This window comes from Protopterus annectens, chromosome 1.part0, assembly GCF_019279795.1.
Source record: "Protopterus annectens isolate FY-2018-M chromosome 1.part0, PAN1.0, whole genome shotgun sequence".
Taxonomy (NCBI): Eukaryota; Metazoa; Chordata; order Ceratodontiformes; family Protopteridae; genus Protopterus; species Protopterus annectens.
In genome coordinates, this window is record NC_056725.1 from 420,791,017 (window position 1) to 420,810,522 (window position 19,506).

Below are 19,506 nucleotides of genomic sequence, written 5' to 3' on the forward strand. Positions count from 1 at the left end.
ACTTTTAGTCAGAACAAAGACAAAAACTGTCTATGACCAAAGGATTAAAACAGCAGCCTAGGTTGGAAGCTTCAGATATGAATTACCTGTGTTTTAATACTGCATAAGATGAACATGGAAATAAACCACAAAAAAAAAAAAAAATGTTAGAGAAAACTCCATGGTGGGGGCAGCAAGGCAAAAGGTTCCAAAAAAGGAGAACAGTTACGGTCTGTAAAAGACACTGTATGCAAGAAGTTTTATAAAGAAACAACTATATCGGTATATTACATTTAACAGCAGTGACTGCATAAACTAAGATGCATATACTCGTTTGGTAGCTTTCAACAGTTGTGATACAAATGTCTACATTTTGTTTCAGACACAAATGTGCAAAAATACCAAAGGAAGATGATTTGTGGTCTTTTAAGTGAGTCTGAATATTTCATCTAGCCTTGATGCAGCTAACCCTCTCCAGCTCTTATCCCATTATTTCCTTGCTCTCTCCAAGAAAAGTATAGTTCTGTTAACTTACACCATAACACTAGATGTTTAAGTAGATCACTGTTGCAGTAGTCATTAACTATATGGGACGTAACCTGCTAAGGAATGGATGTCTGTCCAGCCTAAGAAGCTTTGGGCTTTTTCCTCATGCACTCTACATCCACTCTTTGCATGAGAGTGCATGTCGGTGTAAGACGGATGTATGACACATCAAAAATCAGAGCTTTCTTGCCCAAATGGGAGGATGAAGCCTGAAGCTCCACAGCAGTTTAATTGATACCAGTACAGATTGTCCTGCCATGTCACAATGGCAAAGGTTAAGTAGGATACCCCACTGGAAAAGTGGGAAAGAAAAAAAGGGGAAAGTGGGATTGTGCTAATACTACAACAGTGATATTTTCTATTTTCACAACAGTACTATGTTCTTTATTAGATCACTGCTGCAGTAGCCATAACTATATGGGGTGATTACCATAGCTTTGGAAGAATGGTGCGAATAGAGAAGGTCCAAAGACTCGAAATCCTTGAAGTATAGCTTTTTCAAATCCTGCTGTAGTTTTAGAAACTGAATCTAGCCTGTAATGTTTAGTAAAGGTGCATACAGAAGACCTAGAATCCATCTTTTTCCAAAAAGCCACAGAGGTTGCCACAGTTCTGGAAGACTGAGCTTTGACCTTCTGAGTGGTGGTTTTACCATGGTGACAATACAAAACTGGATTGCCGGAGAGAACCACCTGAAATGTTTTGTTTACTGACTATCCTTTCTTTTTCCAGTCAAAAGAAACAAGGTTGGCTAGATTTCCTAAAATCTTTACTTCTGTCCAAGTAAAAGTTCAACTGTTTATGGACATCCAAAATATGCCTTTTCTCTGCTTTTTGGTCCAGATTAAAACACAGAGATGAATGGTCTGATTTCAAGCAAATTCAGAAACAGCCTTTGGCATAAAGGACGAGTTGGTTCTAAGACTCACCCTGTCCTTGTGGAAAATTAGAAAAGGCTGCTTAGATATTAGGGCCTGTAATTTACATACCTATTAGTTGAAGTCACTGCAGTAAGCAAACTATTGTCCGTGTGAGACATTTTAAAGAAAAACTGGCTATAGGTTCAAAACAGGAGAGATTTAACTTCTCTAATAAAAACTAAGATCCCAAGGAGAGGCTACTTGTTTTCTATGTGGCCTAATATGTAAGGAAGATACGGGGATTCAAAAGCAGATAAGCAGAAATAACCAAAAGGTGCACCTTTACAGAAGTGCACACTAAAACTGAGTTGAGCATTCACATAAGTACTGAAGAATCAGAGGAGCACCTGCTTGGGCTGGATCTTGTTCTTTTTTATGGCATTAAACAGAAAATCTTTTTCATTTGTCTGTGTATGATTTTAATAGCAGGTTTTCTAGTCTCCTTTAATACCTGCTGCACATTCTCAGTAAAAGTGCCTAAATGGGATTAAAATACTGTCATCCATACTGTTAGGCAGAGATGTAGAATATTAGAGTCGATTAAGGATCCATTGTCCTGAGTGAACAAATTCACTCTGTGAGGAAGTTTTTTGGTAATTGCCACTGGTCAGCAGTAGAAGAAGGGGAGAGACAGTGTTGTCTGGCACAAAAGGGACATTTGGCAAGTCCATCTTGAACTTTAGAAGAACTTTAGGTATTATGTGAGAGAGGGGGCACAGAGAAAATTCCCTTTGATGCGAAAGAGAAATGCTTCTGCTTTCTAGGCATTTTTTGCAAGGTGTCCTGGAACAAAACTGGTTTAGTTGTCTGTTGAGAGAGAAGGCAAGCAGATCTACTTGTCAAATTCAATGCAGAAGAACAATCTCGTGGATTATGCATGAGTGTGGTGTCCACTCATGAGTGTCCTATCTGCTGTTGCATTCTGTTCTGATGAAATGTATGTGGCCTACACAGTGAGGCTGTTCTGTATTGCCAGCTTCGAGGCAATCATGCCTACCCTGCAGAGGGGGTGTGATTTTGTTCCTCCTTGCTTGTTTAAGTGCTACATCACTGTGGTGGTGTCTGTTTATCACTAACAAGAGTCCAGGATCCACAGTTGATTTAGAGCTTTGAGAGCTTTTATTAGAGCCATCATCTCTTTGAGATCTACTCACTTGTCCCTGAAATGAAACTCATAAATGCCCTGCAGACCTTAATGAATTGACAGACTGTCCCCTATGCAAAGTCTGAACCATTTGTTTTGACTGAGTACGAGCAAATGGGAGGCCTGGATTTATCAATAATTGGTTGTCTCATCACTGGAGTTCCTTCTTGGTGAAACTGAGCATTGGAATTTGAAAGGATAAGGAATAAAGATGCTGGACCCACACTGATTAGAGGTATCACTGCATTTTCCTCCTGTTTAGTCTGGCAAATGGGACCACTAGTATGGACATAGCCATATAATTCAGAATTCTGAGGAACTCTGTTGCTATGGACATGCTTTGATGGGTCAAATTCAAGAAATAAAGCTGGAAGGATGATATTTTGTATGAAGGGAGGAAAGCAGAAGCAAATGCATCCCTCTATGGCTCCTAAAACTTGGGGGATAGTTACTGTTTCTGGTGAGTCCATGCATAACTCATAATATCTCTTCTAAGATTCTGACACCTCCTTACCCTCCTGTTTGAAATATTCTTTCATTTTAGAAATTATATCCCCAAAGATATTTCTTCATTGGTGGCGTCTGAAGAGAAACTGTCTTCAGTTTCCTACTCAAAAGGAGTAGAGGAAGATAGCTGTGAAGTGTTGTCTAGACCTTCAACATCTGATTCAGACAGGAGAAGACAGAGTGGGGCATCTCTCTTTCCTGAGTAGGATCTGCAAGAAAAGACTAGAGTGACTGGATTGCCTTAAACAGGCCCTTGGCAAAATTATACCAGTTACTTGTAGAAGCTTTCCACACAGTCAGGCTGGAAGGAGGAGAAAGGGGCTCTGTCTTTTTGAGTCCTCCCTTTAGGGTTCTCCAGTCTGGAATCCAAAGGCCAAACCTCCATGGAGGACCCTGCAAAGTCCTCCCTTACCCTCAAAAAGAATAATTCTAATTATTGTCTTCACAGCAACAGTCTGACATATGATCTGAGCAGATGTGCATAAATTCCAAGCTTTAGAAATCCCTCCCCGAAAGTGCTTACTTTGAAGAAAAGAATTCAAGAGAATTTAGCCTACTCCTTCTGGTTTCGGGAGTAAATGAAATGCAAGTCTGACAGAACCTTTCATTGTGTTGATCCTCTAAACAAAGGACAGAGGAAGAATGGGTACCTTGTAGGGAATCTATCTACGGCACATTTAGCCTTCCTGGCATCGACATAAGCAGGTTTTATACATTTTCCACAAAAAAAGGAAGGTTCCTCAATGGGGACACTCATCTCTCCAAATCTGTAGCTGGAGCCAAATGCAGAAATTTAGTACACTAAGCTGACAAGATATCTGCATAAGCTTATATACTGCAAGATTTACATATATACATGTATAGTTGTACATCCCTCTTATATGTAAGGTGCATCAGAAAGAAGCCCAAAGTTTTGCTTACTGGTTAAATATCCTTTTCTTGGCAGGCTGCACCCCATATAGTGATAGCTATGGCAACAGTGATCTAATTAAGAACATGTACAAATCTCACTCTGGCATGCAGTGTAGCACTGGTCAAGTCAATATATTATGGTGTCCTATCAATATTTCAGTAGAGTATTACTTCCTCAGAACGTTTTTTTCATTCGTTCCCCCTATAGAGCTATCTCATTTTCTTTCACCTCAACTCCATCCTCCTCACTTGCCCCACAACAACATAACACATACACATTTCATCATTTTTTTTCTCTTCTGATAAAAGATCGACTTCCGATTTCCTCAGTCTTTCCTCATACGCAACCACTGTATTGACTTGATCATTTTAGTAACTCTTCTCTGTACACTAACCAGCAAGCTAATTTCCCTTCATATCATTGGTGCAGTAGCCTTAGCTATATAAAGTATATCCTGTTAAGGGTATAACAGACATCCAGCTTACAAAGCTTCAAAGGCACCTTTTACATACCCAAAACATTACTCAGCTCAGACTGAGTGGTTTAGGTGTCAAGACCTTCAAAGCTTTCATAGCAACTGAGACATGGAGGCTAGAGCCCTAAAAAAGGACAATGCTAGGAAAAGAAAAATGTGGAAAATGAGATAAGGTTAACTCATCATAAGAGCTTGCAACTAAGATGGTCTTCTTGCAGAAGTCACGGCAATCAGCACTACTGTTTTCCATGGTAAGAATCTCAGGTCAGCCTGATGAACTGATTCAAATGCAACAAGAGTCAAATTTTTGAAGACAAAATTAAGATCAGAAGGACCCACCCATTTCCTAGGAGGCTTGGCATGCAGCACCCCTTTCAAAAAACATTTTAACATGAGAATGCATTGAAAGAGGGGGATCCATGAGTAGACATGCTGAAATGGCCAACAAATGTACCTCAGTGGAGGAGTAAGACAGGCAAGAGGGTAGATAACTCACACAAATAATGTATACCCACAGAGACACTAGCCTTAAGAGTCCTTGTTCTTGTCTTGGCACCAACTAGAAAATCTTTTCCATTTACCAATATATGATTTTCTAGTAGTGTTTTTTCTGCCTTCTTTAATACCTGTTGCACATGCTCTGATAATAGCTACCTAAACAGTATTAAGACCATCATGTAGGCCAGGTATTTTCATGTAAACTGATTTTCTATTCATATTATGAGTTTGCTAAATCCATTTGTCAAATAATTTCTTTTGTTTTGTGCTCTTACTTAGATGGCCAGCACTTATTCCACCACTCTTGTTTCTTACCTTTAAAGTAAGTTGGTGTCATATAATTTTATTTCTTTTTTAGACATTTTCTTTTCATTGGAAATTATTCCTGTATTATTTTGAAGTCTTGCATCATTTTGTTGGGTGATGCCATGAGGATGGGGTTAGGATGTCTATCATTGTTTGTACCCTCGACCTTGTATGAAGGGTTCCCATTTGTCTCACTGATATAGAAAGGTTGGATGCAGATGCCACTTGGTTAGTCTATTGATTCTTTTGTAATGGTCGGGGCGAAGAAAATATTGATAACATTTTATTAAGTCTCTTTTGCTTTTGCACTCAATGGACCTCTGAGCCTCTCTTCATTTTTCAGGTCTAATAACTCCTGCTGGCCTTCCTTAGGCTGTGATTAAGATTGGAGCTGGCGAGGAGATCAAGGTGTCTTTATTCTGTGCCATAGTGCTGTCTGGAATGTTTTTTTTACCTAATTCGTTCCAGTTCCTCATGCATGCTCTGGTAATATCCCATGGATGGGATGTACAATGGGTTTACTGAGCTGAACCACCCCTCACTTCCAAGAAGGGCTGACATCAGTAAACCACACAGCCTATCCAAACTCCCAGGAAGAACTTCAGCCTCTGCCAAGGGAAATCTGTCTGTGTTGTGTGCCATGTGCATGCTTCCCGTCCAAACAGATGCACCTGAGCTGCTGAGTCAAGGCTTTATGCCCACTGTGCCATCATTGCTGATAATTCTTGTTTGTTTATGTATTAGTTAACTTACTAGTAAATTGATGGTACGTTTTTAGTGATAGATCAAATTTCCTTGGCTCAGCATCCTCCCCTGCAAGAAAAAAAAAATGTTGGGTTAATTTTTCATTATAGCCTAGAAATGCAGTTTATAGGCCAGTTGAGGTAGGCGGATCTGTAGCCCCAGTAAATTAACAACATTCTTTGCTTTAGTTTCTGTGGTAATAATAAGCCTTGTTTATCAGTCTTGTACACTTGCATTTTAGGTAATAACAGGCTTTTGTTCATCTGAGCTGCCATCATATTATTTTCCCTACTTCAAGTCACTGCAAGAGCATCTAGCCTGTCAGTGCTGTCACATTACAACAAGCTTGCACCTGTCTTGCTGCCAAGTCAAATTATGGGTGCTAGACATTGTAGAGAAAGGCAAGAACAATATAAATCACACCTAATTTGCTACCAATTTAAAATACTCTGAAGCAGAGCACATGCATTTGTTTCCCAGGTTATTTTCTGCTGCGTAGTAATCCATCAGTCTGGGTTGGGTACATTACTTGTCCTTAAGAGTATTGGGAAGGGGGAGCATTAATGAGTGAATTCCAAAATGTTGCAGATGATAAAGAAAATGAAAAGTGGACATTGGTCAGTGTTGTTTTACATGTGCATGCAGTATTGCTTCATTGAAGTCTTTCAAGTTCTTTTGGAAATGGAATTCACTTTTAATGTCTCTTTCTTTTTTGAATGCTTTTGGTAAATGTACATTGTGTATTGTTTAAAAAATCAGTAGGTTTTGCATTCTTTCTGTCTGGTCTGTTATAAAAGTTTTTGTGTGTGAGTGTTTGTTTATATAACACTACCATTGAAATCCTTTCAGAATGCAACCACAGTTGAAAACACCCATCAAATTAATTTTTCTGCCCTAGTACATCTCCAGGATGAATGCCACTGTTATCTCCAACTTGCAATATTGGCAAGCCATTTCACTTTATTCAGAATCCTATACCACAACCATACTCCAGCTGTGCCTGAATAGTTTTAATGGCACCTCCCAGCTATATTCATTATTTTGTGACACTCCTCATCCCCACCTCTGTACTTCTAATATAAACCTTATGAGAGCCATATATATAATTATCTGTGAACCTGCCTCATACCCCACTTGTGAACTGCAATAGCAATATTTTCTGCCTTACCTAGTTCTTTCCCTCACCTCAATTTATTTATCACATGATCTACTGTCACCTGTTCAAATGCTCAGAGTTCAGCATCTACTAATGCATAAGTATCTTTTATAGTTTAATAGCAGCCTTTTATTTGAATGTAATCTAATCAACAAATGCGTTTGTAATTGTTATTATGTATTATTTAGGGCCTGTTCATGTATGTTACTAAATGTATGTTTAAAAAAAGTTTGTAATGTCTTGGAGTTTTTCTCCCTGCACCTCTGCTGAAGTGTTTTTTTTTTACTAAACCCAGTCAGTCAAACGTGGTAAACTAAAGCAAAATAAAATAAATAAAAATGAAGTACTGAAACATTAATTCATCAGAAGAACTATTAATAAGTATGAAGAAGCAGTTAACGGTGATGCTGGGAGCGTCCTAGATGAAGTCCCTAGTTATGAGTTACAAGTATAGTAACATAGTTAAAGTCATTAGTAAGTGTTGCACATTTTGCCCATTTGTTTCACATTGTGAAACTTAGTATTTGGGAGATGGAAGACTGAGAGGTACAAATGAGAGTAAAATATATAACCCCTTCAGAGGTTACAAGAGGCAAAATGTTGGCTTATTTTTTAATTTCAACTGACTTATGTAACCAATCAAAAACTTCATTGAGCTATATCTCCAGTACCTTGGTTTTGTTAAGGGTTGATCTTGCTTACTTAATCTAGTTACCTTCTTTGAGAAGATCTCAGAGAGAGTAGAGAGTGATCATTCTGTTCATGCAACCTATTTGGATCTCACCCAGATATTCCACTCCATGCCCCATGTTAGCATTGTAAATAACCTAAAATCCCTAAATGTAGGCCCTTACGTGCTAAGTTATAGTCAGATGGTCATAAGGTAGAATGCATGTAGCCAGGGTGGCCAGCACGTCCTCAGAAAGTATGAGGATAACTAGCAACATGCCTCAGGGCTCAATGCTGGGGCCCCTCTTTTTGGCATTTACTTCTCCAATCTCCCACCTGGAAACCTGGACCTTTGGTTAACTGAGTTTGCAGATGACTGCAAATCAGTCATTGTCAAATCCCTTCCAGATACCAAGTCACTACAGAGCAAAGTAACCCTCACAAAACAATGGTGTATAAAAAGGGCTAACATAAAAATGTAAAAAAGTGAAGTAGTTTCATATTTGGTAAATAACTCTCCCTCAACATACAGTATAGCCAGTACCCTACTCTAAAATGGCAGTGAAGTCAGGGATCTTGGTAATTGGACTAGTAATTCATACATAGCAGAACTAATATGTAAGGGAGTATTATCCAGGTCAGAAGAAGTTAATATCTTCTTGTATGCAGCCATAATTAGGCCAATTACTGAGCACAGTGTCACCTTTGGGATGCATCTGTCTAGACACATCAAGCAACCTGAAAGTTCCCAGAGGTTCCTAAACAAAAAGACCACTGGTTTGAAGCTCATGAACTACCAGGATAGACTTGACACTGTCCCTCCACTTGGTGTCCTGTATGTTGTTGCAAGTAGATCTATGTCTTGGATTCTGTGCTGTTGGGGACCCTACTGTCCTTGATCTTTTCCATCTTTGCCAACAGCTCTGCAAATACAAGAACAAAAGACTTGAATCTTTACCAGTTTCTAAATAAAATACTCTAGGTGGACACATTTATTACCCAACGTCTGCCTCACCTCTGGAACAAAATTCCCCTGCAAATTAAGAAAGGTAACACTCTTGTATCCTTCGAGCCAAACCTAGATGGATGTATCAGGGAGGGAAGGGAGTGCCATCTGAGGGTGGAGTTGGCAGGGCATAAATGGTCTTTGAGACTCAATTGCCTTGTAATTCCTATGATCCTATAATTAAGATGCTTACAAGTTCCATTGTGGAACTTGATACTTGTGAATATGTTATTGATTGAGCATCAGTACTGTCATTCGTCTTGGGCAGCAGGCACTTTTGGTATTAGTTTCTTACCTCTATGTGCCTGCAGTGTACATGTTTGCTGTATTCCCTAGCAGGATTGAAGAGTTGTAGACAGAAGCTAGTTAAGCGAAGTCGTAGCCAGACCACACCAATTTGTACTTTTGTGTGGAGTGGAAATGAAAGAAAGAGAAACTGGTAAGTTTGTGAGGCTCTGTATTGCCAACACTGCTCAGTAATTGTTTTCCATCTGTTCAGCTGACTTTACTGTGAAAAACATGAATACTTTGGATACATGAATGTAAAGAGAAAGGTCTCTAGTCAGACTTCAGCCACATATTCTGGAATCTCTGAACTCAAATCTTAACCTGTTATTTTTCCTTTAATAGATATATCCGAATTATTGGAACTTACAACACTGTGAACAAGGTATTTCATCTTGTGGCTTTTGAATGTATGTTTACCAACAGACCTTTCACACTTGAGAATGGATTACTAGGTAAGAATATGCTTGCTTATTGATTCTTAGAAGTAATATGCTTTGTTTCCTGCAGTCACAGAGAAAAGCCAAACTGGAAGGTTATGGTGACCGATATAGTGAAGGTATTGTTGCTTTTGCATAGGATGTTTTAGGAACTGGGCCTCCCAGGCCCTTGTATAATTTGTGTTTTTGATAGCTGAACAGTCCAAAATTGAGGATCCCTGATGCTTCCTTAGTTGTATTCATCTTTCCCACCATTCACCATTTAACAAAAAACTTTTTTTTGAGTATCCCACATTTGGGGATGTTTCACTTATCTATTCTGATGTATTCCACAGCATGACACACTGGATGCAATAAATGCCCTGAACCTGCTGATTTCCTTTTGCTATTTGCAGGTTTGGGATGTAATCCTTAATGTTATCTGTGAAATTCTTTGTTCACATGTGTTAAACACCAACAGTATGCATGTCTGGGTGTCTGTCACATTAAAAGAAAAAACCCATACCACCATTGCCTTTATTGTCTCTGGGAAGAACTCTACCTTAGAACAGGAAACAGTATCACTGTTAGCAGTTGTTTAATCCTGTTGCTAGGAGATATTTTAGAGAGAGGCTTTTGATTTACCTTGTGAACAAAAAGAAAACATTATTGAGTGCGTTTCATGCAAGGGCCACCAAGAAGGTCCTTCACATGACCCTAGGTGTAGATCAGAGCACTACCACAAGGACAATCATTTGGAAAGCATATCAAGTCCTTGACCTCCGTAAAAGTCCAGTGCCCAACCAGCACAGGCAAGTCCATTGCAGGTGCTTATCTTAGCTGGTTAGCCAGACAATCACACTGGCCTTCCACCTGAGATGAAGATGAAAGGATTGGAGGAGGCACATCCTTGCTTTACAATCTGGGGCTGCATCCCCAAGTTCTTATACTCCACAGCACCTATTAATCAAAATGAGCCTGAGAATGACTGACTTGATCCCATGGTATGGTTCCATGAGTCACATTGTCAAGAATACACAGTACTTAGGACCAGGGACTCCATCTTGGATTGAGCCTCCCGGGTCCAAGGAGGATATTTCAGATTGTCGTGAGCCTGGGCTCATGTCTTGGGGGTTAGGCATCACACAAAGTCCTGAGGTCTGTTGGAAGCTTGTTGTGGTGTGAGATAGCTGGCTTAGAGCCTAGCTTGGTGCATGCATTACTCCAGAATATGCTGCTTTTGATTGAGCTGTTGTATTCTGGGTTTGGTTTTCAACACACAGCATGCATCGTTTACATGCTCACTTTTTGTACAGTACCACTTGTGGGACGGCCCCATTTGTACAGAGAGACATGAGACTCTAACACAGTCTGACTCTTGAAGAGTCTAAAGGACCTTGAGGCCATTTTCTCTGAGACACTCAAGTATAACATTTCCAGTCCTTCCAAGATTACACTTTTTTTTCAGAGGGGACCTCAGGTTTATAAGAAACAGCTTTAATTGGCCATAAGCCTATTTTCTATACCCCATAAATGTCTTTTGGAGTTTCTTAGGAGGGTCATGAAGAGCACTGTGGTATCCCTCATGGAAGTCAATGATCCAGCCTCATCAATACAGAGGCAATTCCCTGGAAAGCAGATGCTGTGAATAAAACTGGTGTGGGTAAACCAATTAATCAAGCATCATAGTACTTTTTCTTATATGGTCTTTCCTGTATTTCATAGTTCTAAGTGGCCAAAGTATTTTCCCACCCACCTTGCCACTTGCCAAAGGAGTCTTAAACTCCTGTCTTTTGACAGGTGTGGCAGTTGGGTTTACACTTGGTTAGAAAGGTATGGAAAAGTCATGGACTGTCATGTATCCTGTTTACAGCTTCGGTTGTGGAGACTTTCTTTTTACCTACAGGCTCAAATGTGGACCACTGCAGGATGTCATGGCTGAGATTGTCATCCCTTACATAAGAGCTGTTGAACCAAGTCGCATATACTCATTTCTTGGAGCACCTGTTCTTTGTCTGTGCCACTTAGGACTTGCTTAACAGCCTATGGCAGGGAGGCAGACCATCACTTCCTTGAAGGGTCTTTATGATCTCATTCTTCTTCCAACTCTGCTTCTGCCTCATCTAAGCATATCCAACCACAAAAAAGGAAGTTGCCTCCTTGCCTCTTGAGGAGGACTAAAAGAGGTCACATAGCCCTGACCCTTCCATTGCTAGCTAATCTGACCAAGAGCATGGCAGTGATGGCTTCATCTCAGTCTTACTTTCAGTCTGGGACTGTCTTTGGGGGATGAATCTCCAAGTTGCTCTGGTCTGGAAAACTGTCACAAAGGATCAGGGGGATCAGGATTTGTTCATTCTCAGCCATTTTCTGGACCACTTTCTAATCATTTTCCCAGAAAGAACTCCAGTAGCAGATCAGTTCATATCAGTGGAGTTATTGGGACAAACCCAGGCTGTACTGTACAAAATAGTCGTAGAGGTAGAAATGCTTTTTGAAGGAGTCAGAGCTTTACTGTTGCTGCTTTCTAGTCCTGAAGTGGGACGTATGTGCTCTATTTTATTCTAGACTTCATATAATCAGTCAGCACATCATTATCATTCAGTTGTACATGTTCATCATGCTGGGGTCTTAACCGTGATCTTTTAGGGTGCTTGCCTGGTTCTGTTGGATATCATGGATACCTTTTTGCTTGTCAGTATTAAAGGTGCACACAGGAGATTTAATTATTTCACTTTGGTTTGCCATCACTTCCACTGCAAAGTGTTATCATTTGGGCATTCTTCAGTGCCCAGGGTGTTTAACCTTAGATGAGAATGTCCCTTGTATTCCTTTACCTAGATGTTTGGCTTTTGGTAGCCCCATCCAGAGCCTCCCCAGGACCATCCTTGCAGTGAGTTCTGCATAGCAGCAGTCTCTGGGTTACCAAAAACTGTGAGAAATCCTGTCTAACAGCTGGCACAGAAATACCTTAACTTGCATTGAGCTGGTTAGGTCACTGTCCAGTGTTTGTTTTTGCCCTTGAAGAGGAGCCCACTAAATCTCGGCTTTGACAGATTTGGTGAGGACACTACATAATATCTCCTGTTGGACTTTGCTGTACCTTCTAATGTATGTTTTGCAGTGGACTGTGAAGTATTAGTGGCTCTATTGCCATAGAGTGCTTACAGACTTGCTTCTGGTGTTGGAGCTCTGTCTGTAGGTCCTAGAATGGTAGACAGTCCCCACCAACCCCTTTGTGGGTCTTGCTTTTCTACAGTCTGATTCCAGTAACAAAGTTCTTTTATGGGGTGCTGACCCTACCTGTCCTTCCCATATGCTGCAAAGACTGTGTCTTCCCTCTTAAAAGGGACATCCACACCAGCAGTGAGGTAGAGGTAAGAGTAGTTCTTTTCCTTGGGTGAATTTGAATTGTTTTGTAAACCTGAATGAATTTGACTTTGGCTATTCTTCATTCATGATGCATGCATTGAGTGTCTGTGCACATTGTGATCTTTTGAAGGGCAACCCTGCACTGACGATCAATCAATTTCTTAAACGAGTACTGCACCTTAGTCCTTCTGTCAAGGGCTATTTCCCTCCATGAGAGTCGAACCTCAGAAATGAGATGCTGTTAGTCTACCATTTGAGCCTGCTAGCTTAGCAGTATTGAAGTCTAATTATTGGAAAATGCTTTATGTTGTAGCTATCATCTCTGCACCTGGGCTGTCAGAGCTTCAGGCCTTTATCTGTCAGAACTATATGCACCTTTTCATAAAGATTGGGATTCCACAATGATGAACCATTGATTGCATTTAAAATATTTTTAGAATTGTCCTTGATGCAGTCTTTTCATCTTCTGCTTTTTTTTTTCATGGTGAGAGACAAATCAGGGGGAAAGGAACTGTTTCAAACCTTGGATATGCACTGTAGCTGTGCTGTGCTAACTGAAACGGGTGCATGATTTTAGAGAGATTGTCCACTATGTCTTCCTAACATCAGGAACAGAAGGCCTTATAGTGGTTAGGCAGATGCTTTCTAAATGATTTGTCAACTGCATTGTTTTTTGCCATCAGGCAAATAATCACCCACTGAAAAATGCTGTAGCATAGCTCCTACTACTTGGGGAACAGCTGTCTCTGGTGCTGGCTTGAAGAATATCTAAATGCAGATATCTGTGCTGTGGATACTTGGTATTGAGTGCAGACCTTCACCCCATATTGTTGTTTTAACCCAAATGTTTTTATGAATCCAGCCTCTTTTAGGAGAAAGTGGTTCATGACTCAGCTTTTCTGAGTTGTGTGTCTGCACAGTCTTCTGGCTCCTTCCAACTTGGTGGTTACTTCTTGGAGTTCATCTAAGTCAAGGCCCTATCAAGGAGGTTCCTCAATGGTAGCTGCAAGACTCATATTATTACCATATCAGTGGTTCTAGAAGAGGAACTGTCTTTTTTGTGTCATGAATACTTTCAGTTCATCCCTCAGCAGATTTATGTCTCTTCTGCCATCCTCAGCTGCCAGAATTCTTTGTAAATTGATTGGGTGTATAATTCTTAATAATATAGTTGTCAAAACTTCAGTATGTAGCAAGGTGCTTCCTAGTGGCAAAGAAATAAAGTGATTAGCTCAGGTAATTTGTACAGTTACATACGTGGCATTTTACACCATAGCATGTGTTAGTACTGATGTGCTAACATCCAAAATTTGCCATCTTCTCTTTTTTTAGCCAAATGATAAGTCCTGTAGATTAACCTAACCAGGGATCCTTCAAGAAGAGGATCCTGTCACAGATGAATTGATATTATAAGACCGCATCCATTATTTTTTATGTTATACCAGAGATTCACTTGGCATTCTGATACTGATAAAGAAAAGTGCTGCAGGTTTTTCCATATACCTTAGGAGGTACAGCTAACGTGCATGTACGGAGACCATATTCACACATCTATTTTTTCAGATCTTACTGGTGGACAATAAATGCAACTTATATTGAGCACATCAATACACACCATTTACCATTTGACAGTGAAATGTGAAAGTTAACAAAATACCCACCTATGTTTTATGTATGTATTTATTTTCTAACTTTCATCCCTTTCTTGGTCTTGGGAGTCTAGAGTGTCTCATGGCATCCTTTTAGTGCAAGAAAATAACCATTCAGAGATGGGATGATAGTCTGCCACAAAGTACACATGCACATACACAGACAAACATCCATATTCACATGCACATCTAGGGGCAATGTAGCACTGCCATTTATCCTACTAACATGTCCTTATAATTTGAGAGTAGACTAGAGACTCTGGTGAAAACTCCTGCAAGCACTGGTAAAACATGGAAACTTTTCACATAAGACACCATGGCTAAGAATCTAGTTGTGGGTTGAAAAACAAAGAACAATGCCAGAAAAGCAATGCTTTCTAACTATCACCGTTTATTGACTTTAAACGCAAAAAATAAAACACGTTTTTCGTTCCGCTAAATTGCAAAACGTCTTCAGAAACAACTCTCTACTCACAGTGACGCTTATATTTATAACTTCTTAGGTATTTCCTGCTAAAATGGTGCCAAAAACGAATCAATTAACAATTTAATTTACTTAAAGTTATCTTAACCAAAAATATGCAATACTCTAAATTTAATTAAATATATATACACACACAAAAAATTATTCCAAACTTCTCGAGACAGTGAACAAGTTTCAATCAAAATGCAGGCACACAGATTTAATTACGAAAAACATTTAAAAATTATTTTTAAAAAATATTTTTAAAAAATTATTATTAAAATGTACGTTATATGTGTGTGTATTCATAAACATAAATATATGTATATATATATATATATATATATATATATACACACACACCCATACTTCATAGATTTCATAATTAATACCATTTCTATTAAAATTAAAATAAAATTATGAAATAGCCATTATAAAGTACATTTTTAACCAATCAAAGTTATATTATACTTTATACATAAATTTCATTTAACAACGTGCCCAAAATTCATATTTTTAATATTTTTGATATTTTTGATAAATTGGGCGTTTTGTTAGATGAAATTTATGTATAAAGTATAATATAACTTTGATTGGTTAAAAACGTACTTTATAATGGCTACCCATACCAAGGCCCATTCCCTTTCCACCCAAAAATCAAATCCACCTCCTGCCTCACAATCTCTTAGACCTCCAAAAACTAGGAACAATAGAATCTGTTCCTCCAGGACAGGAAGGAAAAGGGTTTTACTCCAGACTCTTTCTGGTCCCAAAAAAGGATGGGCCTTGGAGACCTGTACTGGATCTATCCTTCCTAAACCAATCCCCTATCCTTCCTAAACCAATCCCTAAAAGTTCCATAATTCAAAATGATATCCCTTCCAACCCTTTTCCCTCTTATCCCAGACCAGGCCTTCATGGCCACACTGGATGTAAAGAAGACTTATCTCCGTAAAACTCTCCAACAGAAAATTCTTACGTTTTACTGCTCTCTTTTCAGTTTACAGCCTTGCCCTGTGGTTTGTCTACTGTGCCCAGGGTATTCATAAAATGTCTAGCCCCAGCCATTGCTTACTGCAGGACTCAAGGTGTCCAAATCTATCCCTACCTAAACAACATTCTCCTTCTAGCAGAGACAGACATCCTCCTCCAAAATTATCTCAGGTTCACCACCACCCTTTTTCAAAACCTGGGCTTCACCCTCAACTTAAAAAAATCCTCCTTGCTCCCATAACAAGACAAAGTCTTTGTGGGCTGCAGAATCAGGACAGATCTGATGCGGGCCTTCCTTCCCCAGGAAAAGGTGCACTCCCTCTCCACTCACTTTCAAAACCTTTTACTAGAACCCCAGATTTCTGCAAGACGGTTCCTGCAACTCCTGGGACTAATGGCAGCCAACCATTCCTATGCTTCCCTTAGTAAGAATGCACATGCAGAAGTTCCAATGGTACCTCAAAAACGTGTGGTCACAACACCAACACTCCCTGTAAAAACAAATTCCCTTTCTGCCCTGCCTCAAATCAGAACTAAGGTGGTGGATTCAACAAATCCTCCACAACCTGGGATTACCTCTCCGGATCTCCTCCCCAACCCGATTCATGCACACGGATGCATCAGACCTAGGGTGGGGAGCCACATGCAAAGTCTGTAGAGTTCAGGAGGCTTGGAATTCTACCCTTCAAAAGAAGCATTTCAATGTCAGGGAAATGACTGCAGTGCTTCTGGCCCTGCTGGCTCCTCTTCCTTCCCTCCACCCAGGCCCCCTTCTAATATTCACAGACAACACCACAGTTATGTGGTATCTCAACAAACAAGGGGGGATCCACGCCTACCTCCTTTGCAGAATAACTTTACAAATTTGGGACTTCCCATCCAGGCACAACTTGTCCATGCAGGCCTCTTACATCCCCTCTCAGGACAACAAACAAACAGATATTCTCAGCAAAACATCCTCTCTACAACACAAGTGGATGTTGAATAGAGAGATCTTTCTAGATATTATCCACTGGTGGGGCACTCTTCAAGTAGATCTATTTGCCTCCCCACAGAACAGACAGTTGAACGATTTCTGCACCAAGGATCACTCCTCCCTTGCCTGGAGAGTAGATGCCTTCAGCATTCCACGGAAGGGTCTGTTTCTATATGCTTTCCCACCCTTCCCTCTTATCCAGAAAGTCCTACTGAAAATCAGGAAGGACAAACCAAAATCTTGTTGGTGACCCCCTACTCACAAGGCAACACTGGTTCCCCCCTACTCACAAGGCAACACTGGTTCCCCCGTAATTCTCTCACCAGCCAAGGACAGTGACCACAAGTTACCCCACAAGGTGGACCTACGCACAACAAAAGGGAACCCTAATCCATCCTCACCTCCAGATGTTAACACTAACACTCTGGGTGATAAACTTCTAATCCCTTTTAGACACCACTACTCAGAGAACATGCTTACAGTCCTGAGGGAGGCCAGGAAACCTGCTACTAGAAAATCATATTTATCCAAATAGGAGAGACTCTCCAAATGGTGTCTACATAAGGACAGGGACCCCAGCCATGCAGAGAGCCCTCCATAGTCCTGGCTTATGTGTGTGAACTCATTAAGGATGGCATTTCTTACTGTTCAGTGAAAGTACACCTTTCAGCCATTTCTGCTTGCCTGCATCTAGATCTCCCTTTGCTATCCAGGCTAGATGTAAAACTTTTCTTGAGAGGGGTCTTGCACATCAGACCATCAAGAAAACCCATACTACCACCACCCTGGGACTTTAACTTTGACCTGTAAAAACTAACACTGGCCCCCTTCGAGCCAGCTAGCAATGCCTTTTTACAACTGTGTACATGGAAGACTGTACTGTTGGTGGCCATCACTTCTGCCAGGAGAGTGCCAGAGTTACAGGTTCTCATGGACTGCCCCCCCCCCCACACACACACACACACACACAACCTTCCACAAGGTACCTTATGTACTAACCCTTCCTTCATGCCCAAAGTGGTCAGTGAACTGTCCTTAAATCAATCTGTTCACTTACCTACTTTCTTCCCTACTCCAACTAACAATAGTGATAGGATTCTTCCTTCAGTAGCTCTAACCAACTATTTGTCTCCTTCCATCACAGGGCTTTTAGCATGGCAGTCTCCAAGCAGACTATTTCGTCTTGGATCAGAAAATCTGTTTCCTTCTGCTACTCGCACCATGGCAAGCACTTACCCCATGGAGTAAGAGCTCATTCCACCAGAGGCATGGCTACTTTAAAAGCCTTCCTCAAAGGGCTGGATACAGCTTCCATTATGGAAGCAGCCACCTGGTCCACTATTCACACCCTCACCAAACACTACAAACTAGACCACGTCTTCAGAGCCAAGGCAGGTTTTGCAAGAGCAATCCTGCAGGGGTTCCTGGAATCTACTACTTCTACCTCCTCCCTTTCCAATAACTACGCTATGGTACTCTCCCACACTACAAATACTGCAACATAGGAATAGAAGGACATAGAATAGTTGTATAAAATCTTACAATAACCATAGATGTCCTTCTCTTCCATGTTGCAGTATTCCTTCCCCTGAATTAAGTTTGGACTATGGACATAGCTCTTAGGCACTAGGAAACTCTACCTTTCACCAAGAGCAATTAGCCAGCATATGACACTTGACACCTCTAACTGACATCACTTTTTGATCTCTTTGGGACTGTGTATCTGACCTTCAGGTTCTGAGGTCTGTGCATGCAGACGTCATATTTAAGGTCTCTGGTTTATGGCCCTACGTGTGACGTCCTACGCACCTACAGCAACCAGACTTAAGCTTTTGTATAGTAGCCGACGTTCAGGTCGCCTGAGGTGGGTAATCCCACACTAAGAGTACTGCAACATGGAAGAGAAGGACATCTATGGTTATGGTAAGATTTTACACAACTATTCTTTTTTATTACATTAGTACCTCTCTTCCCTACAGTTTTTTGTGTACTCTTACTTACCATAGTTGGTAAGTTTATTTTCTGTTTCTCTTTACTCTCTTAGTGTATTACTTAATACCATTGTTGGTATTTTTCTGTTTCTCTTTTCTTTAGCTATTAAAAAAAAAAAAAAGTTTTTTATTGTTCTGTTGACAGTGTCTGAAAAGGGTTCATCTGGTTTTAAAAAGTGCCAGAAATGCAGGCACAAGTTGCTGCTGTCTGACATGCATGCCTTGTGTGTGTATTGTTTGAGCTTCTTCAGATCTTAGCCTCTCGCATCCCAAAGCTTTTACCAAAGACACAATATTCTCCTTCCATTGACCCAGTACCGTCTCGATTACCTTCCCCATTCCTAGAATCCCAGTGGTGCTCCAGATCAGTTGCATTTTCTCAGTCTTCCAGAAGTCTGACTGAGGCTGATGTGGACAGAATAATGAGGAAGTTTCTCTCAGTACAGGTACAGATGTCAGTTTTTCTGGCTGCTACTCATTTGAGTCAAGAAGCTT

The 19,506-nt window shown here is 40.4% G+C and overlaps 1 protein-coding gene across 1 annotated transcript in view; it reads left to right on the forward strand.

Annotated features, from left to right (window-relative positions):
- The window catches only part of BTBD9 (BTB domain containing 9), a 912,643-nt gene that overhangs the window by 561,119 nt on the left and 332,018 nt on the right, over window positions 1–19,506 (forward strand). Inside the window, exon 7 of the mRNA XM_044060308.1 lies at window positions 9,494–9,603. Within this exon, the coding sequence (XP_043916243.1) occupies window positions 9,494–9,603 (110 nt within the window). The remainder of the gene's footprint in view (window positions 1–9,493; window positions 9,604–19,506) is intronic.